Source organism: Rhinolophus hipposideros, assembly GCF_964194185.1.
Source record: "Rhinolophus hipposideros genome assembly, chromosome: 25".
NCBI lineage: Eukaryota > Metazoa > Chordata > Mammalia > Chiroptera > Rhinolophidae > Rhinolophus > Rhinolophus hipposideros.
The window spans coordinates 15,256,351-15,283,637 of NC_138071.1; the positions used below are offsets into that span (position 1 = coordinate 15,256,351).

Genomic DNA, 27,287 nt, shown 5'->3' on the forward strand with positions numbered 1-27,287 from the left:
GTCTGTGAGGGAGTTTTTAGCCAGTAAACAAATAACTGTATTGGAACACCCTCCCTACTCCCCTGATCTGGCCCCCAATGACTTCGTTCTTTACCCAGAGATAAAGGAAATATTGAAAGGAAGACATTTTGATGACATTCAGGACATCAAGGGTCATATGACGACAGCTCTGATGGCCATTCCAGAAAGAGTTCCAAAATTGCTTTGAAGGGTGGACTAGGTGCCAGCGTCAGTGCACAGCTTCCCAAGGGGAGTACTTCGAAGGTGACCCTAGTGATATTCAGCCATGAGGTAAGTAGCACTTTTTTTAGGATGAGTTTGTGAGCTTAATTGTCCGACCTCATGAGATATGCCCTTACTTAGCAAACAAAACATTGGTATTTGCTTTTCATCTGTTCCTTTTGCAGTATCGGGCTCAAAGAAATGATTTCAAACAACAATAACAAAGTGGAAATGAGTTAATATGGAAGCCATGAGCGAACAGAAGATTGGGGCAAAACTGTTATCTTCAGGAATACATTAGATTCTTTCTCTTGGCCTTCCAAATCCGGAATCCTGGGGTGATATTAGGAATGCACATATTTGAGAACTATATAATAGAGTTTGGCGAATCTTCCACTCCAAGAATCTGAGTTTATACTTGCAGGGCTATTGTGAGGGTTAATTGAGATAATACACGTAAGTTCCTGGCATACAAGACACGTCCAATGGGAATTATACTGGGGCAAGTTCACTCTTCTAATCTCCAAGGTGATTTTCTTCAGTTACTGAGCAAAAATAGATTGACAGCCCCCATGCCTTTAATTCTTTTTAGTCTTCTGATCTGTAGATGATCCCTAAGCAAATTCCTTTTATTTTTAAAAGAATGTAATCACAAATCAGTGCTATGGACTGAATGCGTCCCCCCAAATTTCATATATTGAAGCCCCAATCCCCAATGTGGTGTTATTTGGAGATGGGGCCACTGGGAGGTAATTATGTTTAGATGGGGTTGTGAGGGTGGAACCCCCCAATGGCATTAGTGCCCGTATACAGAGAAGAAGAACTCAGAGTTCTCTCTCTCTCTGCCATGTGAGGCTACAGCAAGAAGGGAGCCATCTGCAAGTGAGGCTCTCACCAGACACCAAATCTACTAGTGCTTTGATCTTGGACTTTCCAGCCTGCAAGTGTGAGAAATAAATGTATATTGTTTAAGCCACCTAGTGTATGATATATTCGTTAGGGCAGCCCGAGCTAAGACAGAAATTGGTGCAGAGAAGTGGGGGCACTGCTGTAACACATACCTAAAATGTGGAAGCAGATTTGGAATTGGGTGATGGGCAGAGGCTGGAAGATTTTTGAGGTGCATGGTAGAATACTGCTGGGAAGGAACCCCTAAAGGTGATTCTGGGGAGAGCTCAGAAAGCAGAGAGGAGAGCCGGAGAGGAAGCTTCTATCTTAGAGAATACATAAATAATCATGCAGAGAATGTGAGTAGATATTAGACAGTAAAGGCCATTCTGGTCTCATACAGGAATGAGGAACATATTACTGGAAACTGGAGGAAAGATGATACTTGTTATAAAGTGGCAAAGAACTCGGCTGAACGGTGTTTGTGTTCCAGTGTTTTGTGAAAGGTAGAACTTGCAAGTGACGTAACTGGACATCTAGCTGAGGAGATTTCTAAGCAAAGTGCTGAAGAAGTGGCTTGGTTTCTCCTAACTGCTTATAGTAAAATGCAAAAAGAGAAAAATGAGTCAATGGTGGAACTGTTAAACAAAAAAGGAACCGGAATGTAAAGATTTGGAAATTTCTCAGCCTGTCCATAAAACAAAACAAAACAAAAAAACAAAAATGAAAAAAAAGGAGGAGGAGAAGGAGAAGAAAACAGTGTTTGGAAAAGAACACCAAGGGTGTGGCTAACTGGCCATTTGATAAGCAGGTCAGTGTGGACGTGAACTAGAGACTGAATCAGCCACTCCAGTAGGAACACCCAGGGGATGGAATGAAGGAAGACTGTTGGACTTCTTGGATTTTATAGGATCAGGACCATAGAAATATTCAATAAGAACCAAGTTATTCTTCAAGACAAGGGAAGAATGACGTTGAAGCCAATTCAGAGATCATCAGGACTGCCCCCATGGTTTCAAAAGGTGGGGGGCATTGCAACAGGCCAGACAGCCTCCACCCAAAGCCGTGGCTGCCAGGAGCTGTAGAGCTGTGACCTCCACCAGGCAGAGCCCTGAGAAGAGGGGTGAGGATGGCGGGGGGGCGGTGAGGGGGTAATCAGGAAGTGGGATGGGGGGGAGAGGGAGTTCAGAAGGCAGTACATCGAGACAAGGGGATTATTCTCAAGTCTTGAGATCTCATGGAGTTGGCTTGCTAGGTTTTGGACTTGCTTGGGACTAATCACCCCTTCCTTCCTGTTTCTCCCTTGTGGAATGGGAAAGTCTATCTTATGCAGATTTGGTTTCATAGGCTCATAGCTGGAGAGGAATTTTGCCTTAGGATGAGTCTCTCACCCATATCTGATTTAGATATTCAGATGAGACTTTGGACTTTAGAGTTGATGTTGGAATGAGTTAAGATTTGGGGGTTTGTTGGGATGAAATGAATGTATTAATATTTTACAAGTGAGGGCATGCATTTTGGAGCAGAAGCAAGAAGGTGGCTGTCTGCAAACCAGGAAGAGAGCCCTCACCAGATATTGAATATACCAGCACCTTGATCTTAGACTTCCCAGCCTCCAGAACTGTGAGAAATAAATGTTGGTTATTTAAGCCACCCAGTCTGTCATATTTTTGTTATAACAGACTCAACTGACTAAGATAATTAGTGACAAGAAATTCAGGAGGGACAAAGAGATTCAATTCAGGAAATATTTCTTATCTACATGTGCTAGTTATAGAGGATTTAAAGAATAATGTAAGGATAGACCTAAAAAGTTCCCGTCAATTAGACTAGGAAAAAAGTGACTGAGAATTAGACACTTGGATTCTAGATTCAGATCTGTAACAGCCCAGTTGTAGTAAGTGACCTTAGGCATGACATCTAACATATTTGGGTATTAGTTTCTTCATCTGTTGCATAATAATATCGTAAAGAGAAGTTCTTCCATGTACAGCACAGCTTGCCTAGGAGATAGGGCATTGAATATTGTGCTTCAACTCTGCTAACCAGCAAAACCTGTTAAAGAAACCATGAACTGTGAATGACCCTGGTAAGTTAAAGCAAGACCCTTACATGACATATCTGAAGCCTTTTTATTCCTGACCAATAAAGTATGGGGCTTGTTTTAACCAATCATGTACAGAGCTACGGATTTATTCTAGCCTATTTAGAGTATTTATTTTAATCTTTAATTTCTGTAACAACCCTGAAACCCATTCCTAACAATTAAAAACACCTCTTTTCTCCTTCAGCCAATTGGCATGTTCCTTTGCCTGGAAACAAAATCAGCTGTATTTGGTTTTTGACTCTGGTGGTCTTCATTATTAGACAATGTCTTGTATCTGAGCAGTATAATACTTTACAGTTTATTAAGTCTCTTCCCACAGGAGAAGAACAGGACGGGCTTTTGAACCAAAGAGCTTCTGCCTCTGTCACTGACTAGATGTATTTCCTTAGATAAGTTATTGTATTAGTTAGGGTCCCAGATGGAAACAGATGGCATTCTCAATCGGGTAATCTGAGAGGTTTATTAAAGGGACTATTTATAAAGATGTGAGAACATACCGGGAAACCACAGGTAGCAAGGAGGGTTCTGGAACCTCAAACCAGAGACAGCTGTGTGGAGAGGCCACTTGGGAGGAGGACTTGCTCCCTTTGGTTGTAAGGGCCAGTCAGCCCAGAGTGACCGTACAGCCAGGGAGTCAGGAGAACAAATACCCAACCTTACTCTGTTCCCTCCCGCACATCTGGAGGGACAAACCGAAGACAACGAACAATTATTTAACCTTTCTGGGTCTTATTTTTCTCATTTGTGAAATATCTCTCAGAGTTTCTGTGAGAATTAAAGGAGAACTTATGTTATTATATATCATAGCCAACAAGCGAGGCACTCTTCCCTCACTTGATCTTCAAAACCCCTTGTGAAACAGATTTTATTAAATACATTTTATAGTAGTGGAAAATGAAACTCAAAGAAGTTCAGTCACTTTCCCATGGTCTCAGATCTAGAAAAGTAGCAGAACTGAGACTGAAACTAAGATTTTCAATGTATACTCTAGGTTTCTTTTCCTAGACTCTTCATGTATTCCTAGACCCTTCTGCAGAAGTCTCCTACAGATGGTTTCTTCTATCTAGAGCTGCTCTACCTAGAGTTACGGTGACTCTGCTACTCAGAGAAAAAGTCATTGACCCAGGAATCAGTGCCCAAGCACCCCCAAAGAGCAACCACTGATTGGTTAGATATGAAGAAGGCCAAAGGTCTATGAGGTGGCTTGATAGAAGACTGAGCAGTATAGGTCTGTATATTGGATACTTGGCAATTCCACCTGCATATCTATTATGCACCACCCCATACAGTACATTGAAGGCAGAATTCTTGATTCCTTCTACCTCAGAAGTGTTCCAACCCCAAATCTTCCCCTCTTAGTAAAAACATGACTATCTACTCAGTGGTACAAACCCCAAATCCAGGAGTTATCCTGGATTCTTTCCTTTTCTTCCTGCCTTCTCTCCCTCATCAGCAAGTCTAGTTGGCTTTACTTCCAAAATGTGTCCCAAATTCCACCACTTCTCTCCATCTCCTTTGCTCGTCTAAGCCACCATCATTTCTCCACAAAATGTAAAGTGAATTAAGCTATTCCGTGGCTTGGATTCCTGCACAGGTTCCATTTCCATGTCATGACTCCTTACCAGGACTGTTGGGGCTCTACTTGGTCTGGCTCTACTCACCCCCTCCATCACTATGCTCCAGCCACTTTCTATTCTTGGAACACACCAACCGTTTTCCTGCCACAGGCTCATTGCACTGCCTGGAATGTGTTTTATCTAGCCTTTGCATGGCTAGCACTTTCTATTTGTATAGGTATTAGCTCAAGTATTACCTTCTTAGAGAAGCTTTCCTTTACCATCCCATCGAAGTATTACTCTGGTGTAGTCTCTTCTTAGCACCCAAAATGCACAGACTAAAATTGTCTAGTTGACTTATTTGTTTATTGTATTTATTATATGTTGCCCTACCAGAATGTAAGCCCCATGAAAGCAGGATCTTTGTCTCGCTTGCCTGTTTTTCCCTGTCTCCCTAGCATCTAGGACATGGCCTGATACATCACAGACTCTCAGTAAATCTTTTTTTTTTTTCTTTGCAGGAAAAGATAGTGAATGGTGACAAACCAAATCAGTTATAATCAGTTACTCTCTCTGAGAAGTATTTACTACGAGAACCATACTTAGAAGGCAGCAGAGAGTAAAAGATGATGACTTCTAAGGGAAGACAAGATGACTACGTCACTAGAGCTATTGATCCCTAAAAAATGATCCATTATCCAGCTCTCCAGGAGGCCATCAATATGTCCAATTTTTGAAGTATGGGAGAACTGGAGGGACTAAATGGCTGCTGACAGTTTTCAGGCCTTCCCCATGTATCCTTACACTAACCCCGGTCACCTAAAGCAAGGCCCCAAAGGCAGAGAAGGTAAAGGTGTACCCCTAGGAGATGTGAGCAGGAGCAGACTCCTGCAAAACTTGAAATTTCTTGTTTTCTATTGTATCTTAACATTTACACAAATTTGGGGGTCAGTATCATCTCTCTCTGTATTTACGTTAACGTACGAATGATTTCTTTTGCCATTTGTAAAATTTGTGCAGCAGGCAAGCCATGCTATCCTGGGTCTTTACATTGTCTGTGGGATACATGTTTGCAGTCTGAGACGTTCTGGCATTCTTTGTCCTTTGCAAACCGTGTTCTCATTTTAGGGCAATTCAGTTATTGCTCAATAAAGATTTGTTAAACATCGACTGTGTGCTGGACACTCTTACAAGAGTGAGGGTACAACTGTGAACAAGATATGTATGAGTTGTACCTTCACGAGAGTTACAGTTTAGGGAGAGAGAATGAGAAATCAAGAGGCAATTAACGGATATTGTGATGTTTGCTAAGATACGGAGGGAAACTCAGGGTGCCAAGGGAAATGTGGAAAATGAGATCTAATCTCAGAACAGATGATGAGGAACACTTTTTCCAGAATGAAATCATCTGAAAAACGGGAGTTAGGCAGGTGAAGAATGGGGGAGACTATTCCTGGATGGGCTTAGACTAAGCCCCGTAGGCCAGAGGGAGCACAAGTTACAGGAGCCAATTCAGGGTATTAGTTTGGTGTGGCCAGAGGAAAGAGGGTAAAAGAGAGAAAAGAGAGAGAAGGCGGGAGTGGTAATCAAAGCAGGATAGGAAAGGCCTCTGTTAAGAATGGTTGATGTTACCCAAAGGGAACAGAAAGTCACCTAAAGTTATAGAAAATCGTCTTAGGAAGAACTTATATGTGTTTTGTTAAAAGACCACTCATAAACCATAACTCTATGGCTGGAAAAGAACAAGGACTCTTGTTCTTTACACATTAGGGTAAGAGGTGTAATTAGCAAATTCGGGGCTTTAAACTAATTGAACGAGTCATCATCTCCTCTGCTCTCCTTAAAAGTCTCTCTTTTCTTCAAAGATAACGAATCATTTTTGGAACGTACCTTCTCTGGCCTCTCCCGATGTCTCTGCTTTCCCAGCTTGCGTCACTGAGGTCATAGCATTCCTTGGAGGAACACATACTTTTCCAACTGCGCTGCAACACTCAAAGCCCCTGGGATGGTAAAGGTTGACATATGGTGGCCTTTCTATTTAGCTTCCTGGATCTGATACGCAAGTGGCGGCCACTGCTACGTTTCCCCCCCTGGAAATAGGAAGTCAGCAAAGGAGTTGAGGAAGTTTGGGCGGGTTAATGATTATAACAGGATGAGAATACAATTACGGAGGTGCTTCAACGCCCTGGGGCATCCACTGAGAAGCTCTTTTGCAGCAGTTTTTCCATCCGTCAGGTGGAGAGGAAGACACGGTCCAGGCTTTCAGGGTAGAACCTCTTCGACAACGAGAGATGAGTCCTTTGGTGGTTGCAGTGGCTCAGCCAAGGAATAAACAGGCATGACCCTGACCCGCAGGTACTTCATGGGGACATTATCCAAAGCTGTCAGATATTTAGGGCAAGCCTTCCTTTTTCGATTAAGAGGCTGGTATCGCGCCCACATGGCATTCAGAGCAATCCCTTCTGTAGTCTGTTTCTTGGAACTCGTGTCTCTGGCTCTTTCTGCACGTGTGGGCTACATTTGTGTCAGCATTAAAAGCGGGCAGATTGACCAACTGGAAACATGATGACACACAGCTTCCCAGCTCCTTGAGGATTTTTCTGGCCTGGGGGTGAATGTGGTGACTGAGCAAAGCCATCCCACACGCTTCGTAGGACAGGGCTCACAGCAAACGTTTCCAACGAGAGGCACAAAACACGCGAGCATTTCCTTTCTCCTGTGTCCGTGTGACTCTGGGACACGGGGACAGGACATCTAAAACCAGGACAAGGGGACAGGAGCGTCCCCTATTTCGCTTCCACTCCCTTCGAGGCTGGGTCCTTCAAGGATTTATAAACTGGGGGAGGCAGCGGTTTACCCAAGTCGCAGAGACGCCCCTTCTGCAAGTTTGTTCTCGTACGTTGCCTTCCTGGCCCATAACCGCAATGTAGTTATTTTCATGACATTCTGGGAATTCTCCTTACCGCAGCTTGCAAGGGAAGTCCCGCGCGCCAGTCCGTCCAAGTCCTACAGGAGAGTCTCTCAGGCGCTCACACTCCCGTCCCTCTTTCTCGAAGTCTTTAAGGAGGGTTGGTTCAGCGTCGGAAACTCGGAGAGAATCGCGCACCTGCGCGCGCGCCTCAGCCCCTGCAGGTAGCGGTGCCACTGCTGCGGGGACCCGGCGAGCCGACGGCCGACGCGGCGCGCGGTCCCTTTAAGAGCAAGCCACGCCCCTTCCCTCCTCCCTGCGCGGCCGGCGGTCGGAGGCCGCCGCTACGGTGCTGACAAGATGGCGGCTGGCGGGGCTGTTGCTGCGGCGCCGGAGTGCCGGCTTCTGCCCTACGCGCTGCACAAGTGGAGCTCCTTCTCCTCCACCTACCTTCCTGAGTAAGTGCCGGGCCCTGGGCTAGTGCTTCCCTGCGCTTCGGCGTGAGCGCGGCGGGGCCAGGGGGTTAGGGGAGGGCGCCGAGCCGAGAGGCCCAGGCGGGGCCTGCCGAGTGGACGTGCGGCCTCCGGAGTCGGTCCGGCCGCCCAGAGCGTCGTCCGCCCCCGACCCGGGGAGGGGGGAGGGTCCGGCGCGCGAGGTGTGGGGCGGCTTCCGAGCGCGTAGGAGAAGTGGGAGCGGGTGATGCTCCGGCCGGGATTTGGGGCTTGAGTGGGGCTTGGGGGGCGGGCAGGTGGGGCGGGCGCGCGGGGGACACGCGTGGGGCCGGCCGGGGTCGGGGGTCCCCGGGCGGCTGCGGGGACGAGGGCATGCGGGACAGCGCGTGGGCGGGGAGGCGGCGGTCCTCGCGAGTGGCGGGCGCCCGAGGCGTGGAAGGCACCGCGCGCGGGCGGAGAAGTTGCGCGGCTCCTCGGAGCCCTGGCCGGGGGCCGGCGGGGCGCGGGGCGCGTGGGCGCGGGGGCGCGTGGGCGAGGGCGCGCGGACCTGCCGCGAGAGCGGCCGTGTGTTGTCCCCCGAAACCCACACGCGCGTCCGTTCCCCGGGCCCACATGCAGGGACGGGCGGCCAAGCCTGCCTTGGTGCCACCGCGCTGCGCGGCCGCGGGGGTCGGTCGGTCGGCAGCCGTTTCCTCCCGAAACGCTGGACGCACTTGCGTCCCGCGTTCTGAGCGCTCGTGGATCCCGCGTTCTGAGCGCTCGTGGATCCCGCGTTCTGAGCGCTCGTGGATCCCGCGTTCTGAGCGCTCGTGGATCCCGCGTTCTGAGCGCTCGTGGATCCCGCGTTCTGAGCGCTCGTGGATCCCGCGTTCTGAGCGCTCGTGGATCCCGCGTTCTGAGCGCTCGTGGATCCCGCGTTCTGAGCGCTCGTGGATCCCGCGTTCTGAGCGCTCGCGGAAGGGGCGCAGCGAATGCCGCCTTTACGGAGACGTGGATGATGCACCGATGTCGTCGCGGTTTAAGGTCGCTCGCGGCAGACCCCCGGCCCCCGCCCCCGGGCCGTCGTCGCACAAGCCCAGGGGATGCTTTTATGAACAAGTTGCAAGTGACACGTTTTGTGCGTTCCGGAGCAAATGAAGAGACCGGATCTGAGACGCACACGCAGGCTTCAGACATTCCCCGCGTGTTCTCGCGTTTGCTGTTTCTCCGGTGCGACGTGCCCTGAGCCTCAGCGCGGAGCTGGGGCTGGAAGAATGGAACCCGGGGCCGCCCGCCCTCCGCCCTGTTCTCCAGGCCAAGGGCTGGCGGTCGGGCCTCCGGTAGGATTGGGCGCCGCGACAGGGGCCAAGGGACCGGTGGTCCCATCTGGCCCGTGTGCCCTGTTGATCGCCGCGCCGTGGCCGCGTCCCTGGTGGACGCTGGAATCCTGCTCTTGATTTGAAAGTGAGCCGGGTAAACATTTCTAGCCTTCGGCTGCCGTGGAAACGTGGCCCCACGTCCTTCTGAGTTCCAGGGCTGACACAGCCTTGAATCTGAAGATAATCATCCGTTTTCTGTCCCCAGGTCAGGATCACAGGCAGGCATTGGGTGGCATTGTTGGAACAGTAACTCGGGAGACATTTCCCCGTCTTGGGTGAGGCTACTTCCAGGATTCCACTCTTGAGACTTCTAGTGTGGGGGTGAGATGGCGACATCAAGGCCCGCCGGAGTTAGGAATAAAAAGGGAAGAGTCTGTTTCAAGCAGGAAACGATTTAATGGGAGGACAACTTCACTCTTACTAATGTCTCGTTATCCTGGCCCCACAGCACTAGTTTTGGGGTCAGAAGGCAGCTGTTTGAAATGGGAGAAATCTGTTATAATTTTCACAGATCTATTCATAAACTAGTGTTTAATGTATATTTAACTTTCAAATGCTGTCAGTTACAGTGTTTTATTCTTAGGATGGTGACTGTCCTTATGATAGTCAGTTGACTTATGCAGTATAGTTTTTATTTTAACGCACTAACCTATTACAGTAGAAGAGTAATCTGAACTTTTTTTCTCTGAAGGACTATAGCTGAGTTTTACAGAGCTTGAGTTGGAGAGTTTTGTGACTGCTGGGTCACATGCCTAAATTGCTCTTTTGGTACTGATTGCAAAAAAAAAAAACACTCTTAAGTCTGTTGTGGAATATTTGCAAAATATAAACTTTTAGAAACAAAATATAAATTACCCTGAATACCATCACCTGTTGCTATATATCATTCCAGATGTTTTGTTGTGTCTATATGTTTTTTCAGTTTGATTTTTGTCTCCTGTTTGTTGTTGCTGTGTTCTCTTTCCTCCTTAATATACTACAATAAATATTTTCTCGTGCTACTAAATATTCTTCTATATTGTCATTTGTTATGCTATATTATAATCCATGTAATAAATTGGCATTTAATTGGTCTGCTATTATTGTATGTTTAGGCTTTCTGGGTTTGTTTTGTTTTTGTTGTTCTTCGACCATTAGGAGTACTGAGAGTTTGCCTTACAAAAACAGATCTTGGGACTCATATATGATGAGTTCCTAGATGTTGAATTGTTGAATTAAAGGTAGCAGTTTATTTTCCTACTGCCTGTGTAAAAAACTTTCTGTTTCTACATACCCTGGTTTATTTTGGCATTATCCTTAGTAATTTGGGGTTAAGAATGTGGTTTTGGTCAGGCATGTTCTTAAGAGATGTCTAGAGAATGCTTATGTAATTCAAAGTGACATTGCTCCAATAATTTCTTTTCCTTCATTTTGACTTTTAAATTAATTTTGATTTTATTAATCACATACATTTGGAAAATAGAACACTTCTGTGAGATTTATTATTTATTTGGTCTCTAGACAATGGTGGTTGTGCATATGAATTTGAGGATTCATTACAATCCCATCTGCTCCTGCAATCCACTGAATTGTGAATTTCTTGGTTGAAGGTATTCAATTCCCCCCTCCCCCCCAGATTAGACACTGGCCTGGCTCGGGAACTTTACTGGCCACTGAAAGTTCTGATATTCTCAGTCTGGTAATCTTAGAACTTTAGAAAAATAAAGACACTGAGGAAAGGAAAAATATGAGGTGGATGGAGAACTAGAGGTTGAATCTGCAGAGCTGGCTCCAAAATTAGATCTCTGTGACTTTTAGCAAGTTATGACTCTTCTCAGAGCATCTCCATTTTCCTTTTATGCAGAAGTACTGTTTATCTTGATCAGATGCTGGGAGGTTTTATGTTACATTAAAAAAATTTTTGTTTGAGATAGGCAAATGGCTCTATTATTTGCATTAGTTTTTAGGTAAATGTAGATTTTTAATAAATTCTTTTTGGGGGCCTGAGACAAGGACTTTGTGTTTTACATGTGGATAAGTTACAGCTGTTTTGTGGTGGTCTGAATTTGCTGTATTTCAGTCATTGAAGAATCATTTTAATTTTACAGCTGTAGCTATTAGCACCTAAGAATACAATAGTTTTTGTATTTACTCTGTTGGGGGTTTCTGGTAGCATGAGTCTTTCATCAGTTCTGAAAAAAATTTGAGATTCTTCAGATATTATTTCTGCCCCATTCTTTTTTTGCTTTTTTCTGTGACTCCAATTAAATTCTGTACTACACCTTACATCATGTCCCGTTTGTCCCTTATGCTTTTCTCTGTCTTTTCTATCATTTTTTTCTTTCCTTATTACATTCTGGATAGGTTTTACTTGCCTATATTCCAGTTCACTAATTCTCTATTCAACTATGCCTCGTCTGCTTTAACCCCATAATTTGTTCCCTTTGATTTGAGCTATAGTATTTTTTAGTAGTAGAATTTCAGTATTTTTTTAGTGGTCAAATTTCTTCCCCTACTCCTCTTTCTTTAACGATAGATTGTAATTCCCTGGTGAAAATCTTTGACTTCCCAAGTCCTGGGTGTCATGGCAAGACCCAACCACCAAGTTTTGTTCTCCTGGCCCCATGAAATTACTAAAAGCTCTGCTGACTTTTTTGTCTTTGAATGATTGTCCTTTCCCAGTTTTTCATCCCCTTTCTTGGTTTCTCACTCGCTTTCCCTGTGCCAGTAAAGGAATAGATGGAATGAGCCGAGAGGTGAAGGGAAAGCTGCACAGAATGAGTTTTTTTGGCATCTCAAGTTTTAGCTGCCTGAGAAAGTCTCTGATATCTTAAGAACATTTTTCTTTCTGTTACACAGCCTTTCTGGTTCTAAGAGGGAATGTTGTTCTGCTATAGGCTTTCCTGTCGTATCTAAAAGCAGAAATCTGTGTGTAGTTCTTACGGACTAGACTGTTCTGTCTTATTGGCTTATGCATTTCTCATGGTTATATTAATGTATTAAGCTGACATGTGAGTCCTAGATTTTTATTTGTGTTTTTCTTTATTTTGCCTTTTGACACCTTAACTGATTATTCCTAATATCCGATGGGAAAAATTATGGAAGAGATATAACATTATTTGTTAGCAGTTTTAACCACTAATTAAGAGTTAAAATGAGATGTTATTCTTGATTTAGTTGATGATTTGTAAGTCTCCTGATACTTGTTTGTCAAAAATTAACCAGAAATTAAGAGTTTAATCTTCGCCATAAGTATATATTTTTCCTTCCTATAACGTGACTTTTATATTCTCTACCTTTTTAACGAAACTTTCATGGGAATATTATTTATGTGAAGACAATGTTTAGAAGGAAGATACTCGTATCTAATGTAAATTTGCTGGTTTGTAAATATTGTTGGCATTTAATACTTCTTTAACGTCCTTATATTCCTTTAGTATGACTGATTTATTATAGTCATTACCTGTGTATTTGTCGTTAAGCCATGTTGTTTTTTATAAATAGAAATATTAAATTACTCGTATTTTAAGCATCCTTGGCTATGTCCCCTTTCCCCTTCCCCTCATTGTCCCCTTTCTCCCCCTTTCCCTTTGGATTTAAGTAGTTTGATCAGAAGAGCCAGAAAACCTAACTCCTATGTGTACTTCAGCTGAAACAGCACTTTCTCGAGAAGCCCTGTTCCCCCAGGGTGTCTGGCATCCCTTTTCCTGCCCCAACAGTGAAATGCTTTCATACAAGTGTGTACCTTTCTCATGTATCACTTTATAAAATTTTAATTATGCATTTATTTGTATGATTACTGGATAAATAGCTATCCCCCGACTAGCCCACAGGCTCCGTAGGTACTGTGGAGTTTTTCCCCTCTCATCGTTGTAATGTTTATTAAATCAATAAATGTTTCTGAAATGTTTATTAAATCAATAAATAGTGTTTATTAAATCAATACATGAGTGATTAACTAGGCATTTTGACTGCTTTTCTCTTTTTAATGCAAGTTTGGTTTGGGGCTAGAGGGAGTCACATACTGGCCGTGTTCAGAATATCAAATAACTAGTAAGTTTTACATCCATGCTGTAAATTTTCATAGTTTTCAGCAATTTCTGAGAATATTTTAAGTGAAGTTAGTTATTGGGGTAGAGGGTGTGTTGTATTCGGAAGGATTTGGAACAGGAGAAAACTTCTTATCTATCTTGGAGTTTTAGAAAGTTATTATAAAGTTATTTATTATTCTTACAGGCAGTATTTCTGGTGAGACCTTGAGAACTTTAAAGCGCAGTTTATTACAGAATCGGATTTGCCTAATGGCTTTTAATTGTTTCAGAGTGTATTATCAATACTTTGATTAATTTTAGGATAAGGATCATTTCCTCCAATTTCTTGAACATAAGTATCTGTTAATTGACTTTTTTACATAATAATGGTTTTGGTTTGGTAATTCACATACGATGCAGTTCTGCTCTTTAAAGTGTACAATTTAGTATATTTAGAGATATATGTGACCATCACTGTAGCCAATTTTTATAATCTCAAGAATAAAATCGTACCCTTTAGCTATTATCTGCTTACTCTCCCGTCCCTAATTAACTAGTAATCTACTTTTTGTCTCTATAGATTTGCCTATTCCAGGCATTCATATAAATGAGATCATATAATATGGAGTCTTTTGTGATTGGCTTCTTTCACTTAGCATACTGTTTTCAAGGCTCATCCATGCTGTTGCATGTGTTAGTAGTACTACATACTTTTTATGACTGATGATATTCTATTGTATCTGTATACCACATTTTTTTCATTCATTAGTAGATGGGCATTTGGGTTCTATTTCCTTTTTGGCTGTTATAAATACTACTGCTATAAGCATTTGTGTACAAGTTTTTGTATGGTTGTGTGTTTACATTTCTCTTGGGTAAATGCCTAGGAGTGGAATGCCTGGGTCAGACATAAACATACCTTATGTTTAACTGAGGAACTGCCAGGCTGTTGTTAGTTAATTTTTTTCTGTTTTGAATAATGTCAAGAAACTGATTAATGCATATGAATTGAACAGAGTCAGAAAAGCGACCATCTGGAATTAGATAGCAAATTACTTGACTTCAAATCTGTTGCTCTGAGAACTTTCTGTGACAGTTTAGCTAGTCTTTTGTCTTGCTTTATGTTTGTTCAGAATACATGTATGTGATTGGCTCCATGTCCGTATCTTTTAAGATATGTACCTTTCCTATTAGTGTACATATTTAACATGGAGACATACATACATATGTTCACATAAACTTTGCTAAGCAGTTTGTGATAGAGATGTTAGTAGAAAGTTGGTTGTTTTTTCCCCTAAAATTTATAGTTTGTTTACATATTGAGTGGGAGATATTTATGACACTTGTTTACGAATTCTTTCCTTAATCAGACTGAGGCATGGATTTTAAAAGAGCTGAAAATAATAACTTCTAGTTGGACAGAATATGTAGTTTCTTTCGGAACTTAAAGAGAATTTCAGATGATTGGAAAATTCATACGCATAGATCTGAAAGTTTATTTAAGTCTGACATCTATCATGATCTTCATTTTCTTCAACCTCAAATGCCACTATGGGTAATGGGTTAAAGAAAAACTTTGTTTTTGTCTATATTTTTACTGTTACATTGTGGTATTCAAGTTGCAATTACAGCTTTTCATATTTTTTACTTTCTTTGCCACAAATAAATTATTGGGTGCCTGTTAACTCCTGGATAACAGGCAAGCCGACAGGGTCTCTGGTGATAAACTAGTGATTCATAATAGTGCAATAGAAGGTGGCAAAAGCTCAATTCGGATGCGTGATAAAAGCAGAAAATGCTACAGAAATCAAGAGCGATTCAGAGAATGGAGCTTTTACTGTTGGCTGGGGCTTGAGGAGAGACTTCTTAGAAGAGGTAAATGAGTCATATGCCTTCTTTTATAGGCAAATCTAATTTATTTTACCATTCTTCAAATTTTTTGAAAGCAGGAATTTCTCCTTACCCTTGTGCATATTCACCAACTCTTATTTAGGAAACGAGGTTAACATTTGGAACTTGTTTGGTCAGAAGCAGGAAGATGCTTTAGAGGTAGACTTTGCCCAGTTGTACAGGGCACACGACACAGCTTGGGTCGTTGGTCAGGTCCTTCCTTAGACATTACATGTGTGGACTGGTGGCCCTGCCCATATTTCTCAACAGACTCATCACTTTTTAATGCTTTAAGTAAGTCTTTTTAGTTTTTGGTCAGATTTATTTCATCATTACAGTGGTACAAAAGATGCTATTTACTGAAGGCAGCGTGGCTGATAGTATTGCAGATCACTTGCTGTCTTCCCTCTGCACACTTAACATTTATTCTGCCCATGTGTGTCAGTGAGCTCCTCCCATTTACTTAGTTTATTTATTTATTCTTCCTTTATAATTCTGCATAGTAGGAGAAATAAGCATTCGCTGATTACAAATGCATTTAGGAGACTAGGCACTGTATGCAAAAACATTTTAAGTATAATAAAAACAAAACTGAGTTTTATTTCATTCTTTTAAGGAAATTGAGGTATTTTGAAATTTTTATGATACTCTAACCGGCTTTTTCAAGGCATTTAGGGCAGTGCTTGTTTTTATATTTATCTAAAATATAGTGCATGGATTACAAATTAATACACTAGCAAATATCTAGTATTATTGATAGAGACGTGTTGCCCTGAGAGTTACTGGATTTAATGGAACAGTTTGTTGAGATACCATTGAATTATGATGGGCTATTAGGCTGCCATTAAAATGTAAGTTTTAGAGTATTTTTAAATGCTGTAGAGAAAAATGCGTCAGATATAATGCCATATAAAAAAACCACGGGACAAAAAACAGCCCTTATTAAATGGTTTGATCCAATTTATCTTTACACACACACACACACACACACACACACACACACACACACTTGAAGGCTTGTGTATATGGAAAGACTGCAAGGAAAATACCAAAGTGTTGTAAGAATTGGGTTGATTATTTTTTTTTATTTTTAATGTAATGCCTTTTGTTTCAGCATTGCCCACAGTTTTCAGTTTCATTTAATTTTAACAAATAAATAACTTTTACAAATAATTTTAACAAATAAGTAAACTTTAAACAAGAACAAATAAGAAGGTTGTGTGTATATATGCCGCCACTTGGTAATTTTAGGTCAGTCGTTTAGTCTCTCTAGCCTTTTATTTATTTTCATACATGAGGAGATTTGATGTTAGGGCCTTTTTGGCACGGGATAGCAAGGCATTGATATTATAGAGTAGTTTTTGAAATAAGTGTACCGCCTCACCCACCATCACACATACAGTAACTCAAATGAAGTTAAAGTGTTGCCCAGCAAAGATATTTTGAGAACTTGATTTCATCAGAATCTGCTCAGGATTATTTCTATAAAATTAATCGCATATAAATAAAGCCTTTGCGGATACGTGGGAAGAATTTGCTATCTTCAATCTTTCTAATTCCTCTGTGGATATATTGTTATTTTGTCTGAGGTTTGAACAATGTTGAGCAGCAGTAAATCTTTTCCAGATCATGACCAACTTTAATGGTCTTTGCTTTAGGTAGAAAAGGGCAATTTTTACTTTGGAAGTATATTCTGAAGGGCCAGTTGTTTGATGTCAGAAAAGGTTGATGATTCAAACCTTCTGACATATTCAGTAAATGACTATTTTTATATGACTGTTTCAGCAGATTTTCTGTTTTTTACAGACCCCAAATGACATTAGCTAGCTTTCCAGTTTGATTTTTGGTTAGTGAGAGTTTCCTATCTTACCATTCTGCTGTATGGGAATATTTGTTTATTTTGATGCCATTCTCTTTTTCCCAGGGGTTTGCTGTTCTTCATTTGTGTGGAATGTGTACGCATAAGTGTGTGATCCCATCGTGCTTTGAGTCCTTAGAGATAATTGCTACAGGCTCGAACATTTTCAAGTGCTTGTAATAATAAGGTGACTTGAGTTTGCTCTGGGTGACGATAAGCAGATGCCTGCTATTTGCTAGGCCATTGACATCCCGTAATTTTCAACAATGATTCTTCCAAGTGTAGTGTCGGTATTCATTTAGAAATGCAGAAACTGAGGCCAATTAGACTATCAGAACTTAATCAAGGTCATTTATGAAGTAAGTATTCGAGCTGAGTTTAGAATCCACACCTTTATAAATCCAGCCATTTTTAACAATGTGAAACAATTTTAGATCTCATTTAGACTTGATGTAGGTTTTTGTCAATGAAAGTGATGTCATTACATGTCCAGGTTAATACTTAAAGCGTTATGAAATTTGTCTAATTTTCTCCATCTTTTTGTCTATTAAAATGGGGATGATCATTCTAGATTAGTTCTTTCAGTTATATGTACTTTGGATGCTATTCCAGTTACCTCTTTTTTCCTACATTGTGCACCACTTGGTTTCTTCCCCTGCCCCCATTCAATGCCCATTAACCAGCTTTCACTAGTCTTTTACAAACTTTGCCTTAACCTCAGTCTCTTTTAAATGTTTTCTACACAGGTAAACGAGAGTTGTGTGTATTTGCTGTCACCCCTACTTCACTCATTCATTCTTTCAAAAAAACCTTTTAATGAACAGTTTTCAAGCATACCCAGCAATAGAGAAAAATGAATCCCACCTTCAACAACTGTCAACATTTTGTCTGCCTTTTTTTAAAACCTATTTGCTGCACCCCCCTCTTTTTCTTTCTTGTGTATTTTAAGATGAATATATAAGATTATTTCATTTGTAAATATTTCAGTATGCATAAAGGAGAGGAGATTGTGTAAGCTATCCCTTACTCCATAACAAATTACCACAAACTCAGCAGCTTCAAACAATACATGTTTATTATTTCACAGTTTATAAGGGTCGAGATTTCAGGCATAGCTCATACGGATCCTTTGCTCCACATCTGTTGCAGAGCTGTAGTCAAGGAGTTAGCCAGGGCTGGGGTTTCATCTGTAGCCTTGAGTGGGAAAGAATCTGCTTCCAAGAGCATGTGATTGTTGGCAAGATTCAGTTTTTATTGGCCAGAGGCTGCCCTTAAGAGGCCCTTGCTCTGTGGGCTGCTCCAACATGGTAATTTGTTTCATCAAAGCCAGCACGGGAGTGAGTATGCTAGCAGATGAAAGGCACAGTTTCGTGTAGCCCAATCCTGGGAAGGACATCCCATGACTTTTACTGTATTCTTTTGGTTAGAAGCAAGTTCCTAGGGATTACAGAGGACATGAATGCTGGAAGGTAGGGATCATTTGGGGCCGTCTTTGAATTTACCTGCCAGAGACATTGACTTATAAGCACAATGCCATTGTTTTACCTAATAGAGTTAGCAGTAATTACTTGATAGTACCTAATACCCAGTCCATATTCAAGTTTCTCTGTTGAAAATGTCTTTTTGTAGTTTGAATCAGGATCCAAACACTTAGTGTATTTGTTGTTATGTTCCTTTAAAATTCTTTTCATCAAGAACAGTTGTACCATCCTCCCATTTTGCTTCCGTCCATTGGTTTGTTGAAGAAACCAGGTCATGTGTCCTGAAGAGGCTGACACATGCTGTATATGTCTACTTATTTCTTTGTAGTGGCATTTGACCAATTCCTCTGTCATACTGTGTGTGGACTGAGAGTCAGATGGAGAGACTTGTTCAGATTTTGGATCTTTTTTTTTTTTTTTTTTTTTTTTTAAAGACTGTTCCCTAGGTGGTGCCATGCACTTTGTATTGTGTCATTTCAGGAGACACCAAGTCTGGGGTGACAACTTGATTCCTTTATCATAAGGTTGCCCATCCACCTTTCATTAATGCTTTTAATATCCAAAGATAATCAGTGTAGAATAAGCTATCTCATTAAAGGTATTTTCTAATGCTGTCATTCCTTTCACATTTGTTAACTGGAATTTTTCTGTGTAGAATTCTCCCTCACCCATTAGAGCTTTTTGGTTACCCTGAAACACAATTTTACTAGAAAAGCAAGCTTAGTTCTTTCCTTTTTATGACCAATTTTTACAGTAATGAGTTGACATATACCCACCAGGTATCAATTTTTTTTTCCTTTTTAAAAAGAAAAGCATTTATGCACATCAGGCTAGTTATGTATTCATTGTGTCTTTAAAAATTTCACCAGTCATTCTTTCTGATGCCAGATTGTTCCATCTTTGGCAAGTGGGAGGCCCTTCAGGCTTGCTCCAGTGTTCCTTTGACATGACCTTGTTAGTCTTTTATTTTTTTGCTTTTTAGAATAGCAAGATGTCCTTTATCTATCGTGTCCTGATGGGAGAATGATGTTTAGAATTCACAGTTGGAAAGTAGGAATGTTTCTTGCTACTGGATTGTCATTTCTTTTAAGCCCTTTTAGGGGACATAGCTAGGAAATAAACATTTTTTTTTTAAGAGAAAAGTATATCTTGAGTTCATACTGCTATTTCCAGTTCCAATTTGATTTATGGGATTGCATCTTCTATGATTTTACAATTCTATTTTTCTTATTTCATCCTTACTTTATTGAGTTTTTCAATCCATGAACACACTATATCTTTCTATTTATTTAGGTTGTCTTTGATTTCATTCATCAGCATTTTGTATTTTTAGGATAGAGAGCCTCCTGTATATGTTTTGTTCTGTTTATTTCATTTCTTTTGAAGCAGTTCCAAATGGTTTTGTGTTTTTAAATTTTGGGTTCCATTTGTTCATTTTTAATGTATAGAAAAGCTGTTGATTGTTGCACATTGAATAATTGTGGGCTCCTCCTTTTGCTGATCTGTAAATTTTCACAGTAATAGTAAGAAATCTGGATCAAACCAATTGCCAAGTCTTTATTCAGTTGTTCAACCCCAGTGTACCTGTAGCAGCATCAGAATTGTTAGTCTGTGTCCTGCGGGACTCTGTTGACTAGAGTTAGGCACTCATGCAGTTCCTTGGCTTTTAGTCTTACAGACTCCATTCATTTACAGAGTTACTCAGGTCAGCACCTTTTCCCATGCCTTTAGTGAGATTGTTTCATACATTTGTAACACAGATTCTTTGTCACATTCTTTCCTGAAGCCCTTCATTTCCTAATATTTTTTTAATTTGCATGCATGAGGTTTACTCTGTGTTGTAAAGTTCTGTAGGTTTGACAAATGCATAATGTTATATATCCGCTAAAAATTCTGTTCTATTTACTTTTCCCTTCTCCTCCTGAATCTTTGGCAAACACTGATCTTTGTACTGTTTATAATTTTGCTGTTTTCAGATTATCATATAATTTATTTTCATTTAGCAGTATTCATTTAAGATTCCTGTATGTCTTTTTGTGGTTTGGTGGTTCATTTATTTTTATCTATGAATCATATTCTGTTGTGTGGATGTATGACAGTTTGTCCATTCATCTAATGAAGGACGTGTTGATTGCTTTCAGTTTGGGGCAGTTCGGAGTAAAAGCTGCTATAAACATCCATGTGAAGATTTTGGTTGGGACATAACTTTCCAACTCAATTGGGGAAATAGCTACGAGTGTGATTGCTGGATTGTATGGCAAGATTATGTTTAGCTTTGTAAGAAACGGCCCAATTGTTTTCCAAGGTCACATTATACCATTTGGGGTTTCAGCCAGCAATGAATGGGAGTTCCTGTTGCTTTGCATCCTTAATGGTATTTGGTGTCATAAGTTTTTCTTTGTTTGTTTTAATTTTAGCCACTCTAATAGGTGTGTAGTGGTATCTCATTGCTGTTTTTACAATTCCCTAATGACATGAGATGTGGAGCATCTTTTCGTGTTTATTTTCCATCTACTATGTCTTCTTAGATGGGGGGACTATTCCCGTCTTTTGTTCGTTTTAAAATTGGTTTGTTTTCGTTTGAGTTTTAAGAGTCCTTTGTGTATTTTTGATACAGGCCTTTATCATATATGTGTTTTGCAAATATTTTCTCCCCATCTTTAGACTGTCATTTCATTCTCTTTAACAGTGTCTTGCAGAGCAAAAGTTTTTAATTTTAATGAAGTCCGACCTATCAATTTTTTTCTTGCATGGATTGTGCTTTTGGTGTTATATTTAAAAAGTCATTATCAAATCCAAGTCACATAGATTTTCTTCTGTATTATCTTCTGGGAGTTTTTTTTTTTTCTTTAATTAATGTTTATTGGGGTGACAATTGGGAGTTTTATACTTCTGTGTTTTACATTTAGGTCTAAGATTGGTTTCGAGTTAAGTTTGTGAAAGGTCTAAGGTTTGGGTTTTGTTTTTTTTTTTTTTTTTTTTTTTTTTTTTGCTTTTCCTTTTATTAGCATTTATTTGATGTTGAATTTACTCCCGGGCCATAAGTTTTTGTTTCTTCAGTTTCTTCTGGGAGATCTTCTTCTTCTGAGCAACCTCCTCTTCTGGTTTCGGAACAATCTGCTCTTTTTCAGTGAGGATCATCTCAATGTGGCAGGGGGAGCTCATGTACGGGTTAATGCGCCCGTGAGCTCGGTAAGTTCTGCGCCGCATCTTGGGAGCTTTGTTCACCTGGATGTGCTCAATGACCAGCGAATCCACATCTAAGCCCTTAAGTTCAGCATTACTCTCTGCATTTTTAAGCATGTGCAGCAAAAATTCTGCACTCTTTTTGGGCCAACGACCCTGCGTCCAACCCCACTGTTTGGCCTGGGCACATCTCCCAACTCCACCATTGTAACGACGGAATGGCACACATTGTTTTTGTAACGTGACATCCTTTAAATACTTGGTGGCTTTTCGGATATGCATCCCCTTGATGGCCTGGGCAGTTTCACGAGTGTTCTTAAAATGAACCCGTAGATTGGAACCTCTCGATTTGCAGGATTTTGTGGGGTTCTCCGGGTCCAGCGAATAGCGAACCATTTTGAGAGGTCACCTCAGGCCGCTTTCGGGAAGAGCTGGGTTTTGTTTTTAACCGTGTAAATGCCCAGCTGGTGCAGCACCTGTGTTGAAAGGACTATCTTTTCTTTATTGAATTGCTTTTGCTCTTTTGCCTAAGATCAGTTGACTTTTCGTGTGGGTCTACTTCTGGGCTCTAGTCTGTTCCTTTGATTTGTGTATCTATTCTTTCACTGTTACCACACTGACTTGATTCACTGTAGCTCTTAGTAGGTCTTGATGGCATGTAATGTCAGTCCTCCAACTTTGTGCTTCTTCAGTATTGTGTTGGCTATTGTGCGTCTTTTGTCTTTCCATATAAACTTTAGAATTGGTTTGTCGACATTCACAAAATAGCTTTCTGGGATTTGTTTGGGATTAGGTAGAATGTGTAGATCAAGTTGGGAAGAACTGGTTATCGTAATATTGGGCCCTATATCCATGAACATGGAATATCTCTCCATTATTTATTTAGATTTTCTTTTATTAGAGGTTGTAGTTTTCCTTATGTAGATCTTGTACATATTTTGTTAGATTTATTCTTAAGTACTTTATTTTTTTAGGTGCTAATATAAATGATACTGTGTTTTCACTTTCACATTCCAGGTCTTTGCTGGTATGTAGGAAAGCAGTGAATTTTGTATATTAACCTTATATCTTGCAACCTTGCTAATCACTTACTGGTTCCAAGAGGGGTATTTTTGTTGTCGTTGTTGTTGATTCTTTGGGATTTTCTTTACAGTCATGTCATCTGTGAACAATGTCAGTTTCCTTTCTTTTCAATCTATATTACCTTTAATTTCTTTTTTTAGTCTTATCGCATTGGCTAGAACTTGAAGTATGATATTGAATAGGAGTGCTTTGTTCCTAATATTAGGGGAAAAGCGACTCATTTCTCACTTTCATGTTTGCTGTAGATGTTTTATAGATGTGCTTTATCAATTGGAGGAAGGTCCCTTCCACTTCTAGTGTACTGAGATTTTAAACTATGAATGGGTGTTGGATTTTGTGAAATGCTTTTTTCTGCATCTATTGATGTCATATGACTTTTCTTTTTTAGCCTGTTGATGTGTTGGATTTCATTAATTGATTTTTGAATGTTGAACCAGCCTTGTATATATGGAATAAATCTCATTTGATTGTCGTGTGTGATTATTTTTAACATTGTTAGATTTTATTAGATAATATTTTTGCATCTATATGCATAAAAGATACAGGGCTGGAGTTTTTCTTTCTTGTAATGTCTTTATCTGGTTTTGGTATTTGAATAATGCTGGGCTCAGAAAGAGTTAGGAAGTGTTTCTTATACATGCATTTCTGGAAGAAAATGAGAGAATTGGTATCATTGTTCTCTTTAAATGTTTGGTGAAACTCAGCAGTGAAACCATCTGTGTCTGGTATTCTTTGTTGGAAGATTATTAATTATTGATTCAATTTTGTGAAGAGTTACTGGACTATTTAGAAGATCTATTTCTCCTTGAATGTTGGTAATTTATGTCATTTAAGGAGTTGGTCCATTTCATCTTTTACAGTTTTGTGGAAATAGATCATTTATAATATTTATTTTATTATCCTTTTACTATCCAGTGATCAGTAGCAATGACCCTTCTTTCATTTCTGATATTAGTAGTTTGTTTTTTTTTTTTCATAGCTAGAAGTTTGTCAGTTTTATTTATTTATTTTCAAACATCCAGCTTTTGGTTTCATTGATTCTCTTTTCATGTTTTTAGTTTAATTGATTTTTGCTTTTTTATGATTTGTTTTCTTTGGTTGCTTTATTCTTGAATTGCTCTTCTTTTTTTTCTTTGTTTCCTAAGGTGGAAGCTTAGGTGGTAGATTTTAGATCTTTTCTAAAATGTTGTGCATTCTATGCTATAAGTTTCCTTCTAAGCTTTGCTTTGGTTGTGTCACTCAAATTTTGATATTTTACTTTCATTTTTCTTTAGTTCAGTGTATTTTAAAATTTATATTTAGACTTGACTCATGTATTAGAAGTATGTTGTTGGATTTTCCACTTTCTGTTACTTATTTCTAGTTTAATTCCATTGTGGTCTGAGAGCATACTTTGTATGATTTTCTATTTTACATTTATTAGCATGTGTTTTATGGTCTGTCTTGGTGAATGTACCTTTGTGAGCTTGAGAAGCTTGTGTATTTTGCTGGGTTGGATGAAATATTCTATAAATGTTAATTAGATCTAGTTGATTGATGGTGCTGTTCAATTCAACTGTATCCTTCCTGAGTTTCTGCCTGCTGGATCTGTCATTTACTGATAGAGGGATGCTGGTGTCATCAATTATGATAGTCAGTTTGTCTGTTTCTTCTTGCAGTTCTGTCAGTTTTCCCTCGGGTATTTTGACACTCTTTTTGGGAGTGCAGACACATTAAAGATTGTTATGTCTTTTTGGAGAATTGACACTTTTTTCATTATTTAATGCCCTTCTTTATCCTGATGGTTTTCCTTACTATTAAGTCCTTTGCCTGTTATTGATAATACAGCTACTCCAGCTATTCTTTTGAAAGCATGGTACAGTCTTATTTATTTCTTCACTTTTCACATATCTATGCCTTTATATTTATAATGGGTTTCTTCTAGACAACATATGTGGGTCTTTTTTTGTTTTTGTTTTTTTAATCCACTCTGACAGTCCCTTTCAGTTGGTTTATTTAGACCATTTCTTTTAAACATGTTTTTAGTGCTGCTCCTAGAGTTTGCAAAATATATTTACAACTCATCTAATACAGCTTTAAATAACAGTATACCACTTCATGGGTAGTTCAGGTACATTATACCAGAGTATTTCTAATTCCTGTCTTGCATTTCTTTTAACATTGCTTTCATTTTTACTTTTCCATATGCTACAATCACCGAATATGTTGTTGCCATTATTACTTTGAGCAGTTATCTGTTAGCTGAGTTAAGAATAAGAAAATGCAAGTTTTTATCTCCATTTAGTCTTTCTCTGGCGCTTTTTATGTAGTTATAAATTTCTCACATCATTTTCCTTAAAAGAACTCTGAAATTTTTGCAGAGCAGCGGTATTGGTGACAGAGTTTATATATTTTTCCTTCACTTTTGGAGGATAATTCACTGGATACAGAATTGTAGGTTGGGGGTTTTCTTTTTTCAACACTTTCAAGTATTTCATTTTACGCTTTTCTTGATTGTATGGTTTCTGGTGAGAAGTCCAAAGAAATTCTTATCCTCGTTCTTGTATAGGTAAGTGAGTTCTTTATACCGGCTTCACTCAAGATGTTTTTTCTCCCTCTTTTTTTTTTTTTTTTTTTTGACAATGCCTTTGTGTGGATTTTTTGGTATTTATCCTGCTTGGTTATCTCTGATCTTCATGGCTCTGTGGTTTGGTGTTTGTTGTTAATTTTGGAAAATTTTCAGCTCTTACTACTTTTTTGGTTAAAAATTTTGTTAAATATTTCTTTTGCTCCTTACTCTCTGCTCATTCTGTTACTAAAATTATGCCAGTGTTATAACTTTGTAATTTTCTCAAAGTTCTTTGACAGTCTTTTCCTTGAACATTTTTTTTTCTTTTATTTTGGGAACTTATGCTGACATATCTTCCAACTCACTGATTCCTTGGTACATTACCCATCTGTCTTTCATGTTGTCTACTTTTTCCATTAGTGCCCTTAAGCTATTAATGATAATTATTTTAAGTTCCCTATTTCTGATTATTCCCAAATCTGTTTCATATTCGAGTCTGGTTCAAAAGCTTGCTTTTTCTCTCCAGACTTTTTTCTTGGTTTTCAGCATGCTTTTTCAGATTTTTTGTTGGAACCCACTAGGATGTATTAGGGAATAGGAACTGACTTAATGAGGCCTTTTAGTTTGAGGTTTTAGTTCATCAGGTTAGAAGTTGGTCTGTCCAATGTTTGATGAAGCCCTAGGTTCCAGAGGCTTCATTTTCCTCTATTGTCCTTGTTTTCTTCTCTCCCCGGTTTTTTTTTTGGGGGGGGGTTCCCTAAGAACTTCTTAAATAGAGTTTATGTCTTATAGCTCTCTCAGTTGTAATTTGCTGTCATTACTCCTGTTATGGTGGTTAGGTATAAGGGTGGAGACATGTTCTCTAATCTTAATTTAAATACAGTACCGTTTTTACTGGGTCTGAGTCATGCAGTCTTACTTTCTGAAGTGTTTCTTAGCTTTTCTTTTTCTTCCCTTATGTTAGAAAGAAAGGCTAGAGGTGGCTGGAGTTGGCTACTTGCCCTTTTCCAGGAAGGGTAAGACTCAGGTAAAGTATTTGCCTTTAGACTGGTGGCCTTCATTAAGAAGAACACGGGGGTATTTTTAAATGGTTGCTTTTCCCTTATTCTCAGGTAGGCATTTTTCTCTCTTACTAGAAATAAAACCTATAAAAGTGTGGGGGACCCTTGAAACTAATCTCACAGGAGTTTGTAACTCTTAAGCTAGTCCATATTCAGTCTCCAGTTAATGAAATTTGTCAAAAGGACCTTTTAATTGTTATTACCATTTATTGGCTCCAGTGGCTTCTGTTTCAGGTAAGCTGATTTCTGTCTTTGTCTGTCTCCATAAATTACAGGTGGTTGTTTCTCCAGTAATTTTCAGCTCTTTGAGGGATCGATTCCTCAGCTCTTTGAGGGATCGGAGAAGTCATTGATTTTCAGTATGTTCAGCTTTTATCTTGTCTAGATGGGAGTGATACACAACTTCCAAGCTTTTAGATTTTGGAGCTGAATATGGAAGTACCTTTGCAAAGTCAGTTTTAAAAAGCTTTCCTTTTAAAAGTTGTATTGGCTAATAACTTAATTTAATAGTAGTGGTGATAATGGGAATCTTTGTCCTTCATTTTGCAGAAATGCTTTAGGGTTTCACTGTTACATAAGGTGCTGGCTTTTGGTCTTCATATACGGAGGATGCCAAAAAAATGTATATACCTTTTAAGAAAGGAAAAAACTATTAAAATTATGCTGATGGTAACCACTT

General features: G+C 39.9%; 2 protein-coding genes across 12 annotated transcripts in view; one reads left to right on the top strand and one right to left on the bottom strand.

Moving 5' to 3' along the window:
• The window catches only part of MKLN1 (muskelin 1), a 290,273-nt gene that overhangs the window by 146,903 nt on the left and 116,083 nt on the right, over window positions 1-27,287 (top strand). For 2 of the 11 annotated variants that reach the window (XM_081038809.1, XM_081038804.1), the window contains one exon: window positions 7,742-8,139. The exons of 6 other annotated variants lie outside the window; for them this stretch is intronic. In XM_081038809.1, the coding sequence (XP_080894935.1) occupies window positions 8,042-8,139 (98 nt within the window). In that variant the 5' untranslated portion in view covers window positions 7,742-8,041. Of the gene's footprint in view, window positions 1-6,917; window positions 7,129-7,741; window positions 8,140-9,702; window positions 9,767-27,287 lie in introns of those variants that run through there. 3 more of the 11 variants (XM_081038810.1, XM_081038816.1, XM_081038807.1) reach the window with 3 other exon arrangements.
• Window positions 21,757-22,341, bottom strand: LOC308493094 (large ribosomal subunit protein uL22). Its single transcript, XM_081038817.1, has one exon. It carries the CDS (start codon window positions 22,310-22,312, stop codon window positions 21,758-21,760), a length of 555 nt encoding a protein of 184 aa, XP_080894943.1. The 5' UTR covers window positions 22,313-22,341; the 3' UTR covers window position 21,757.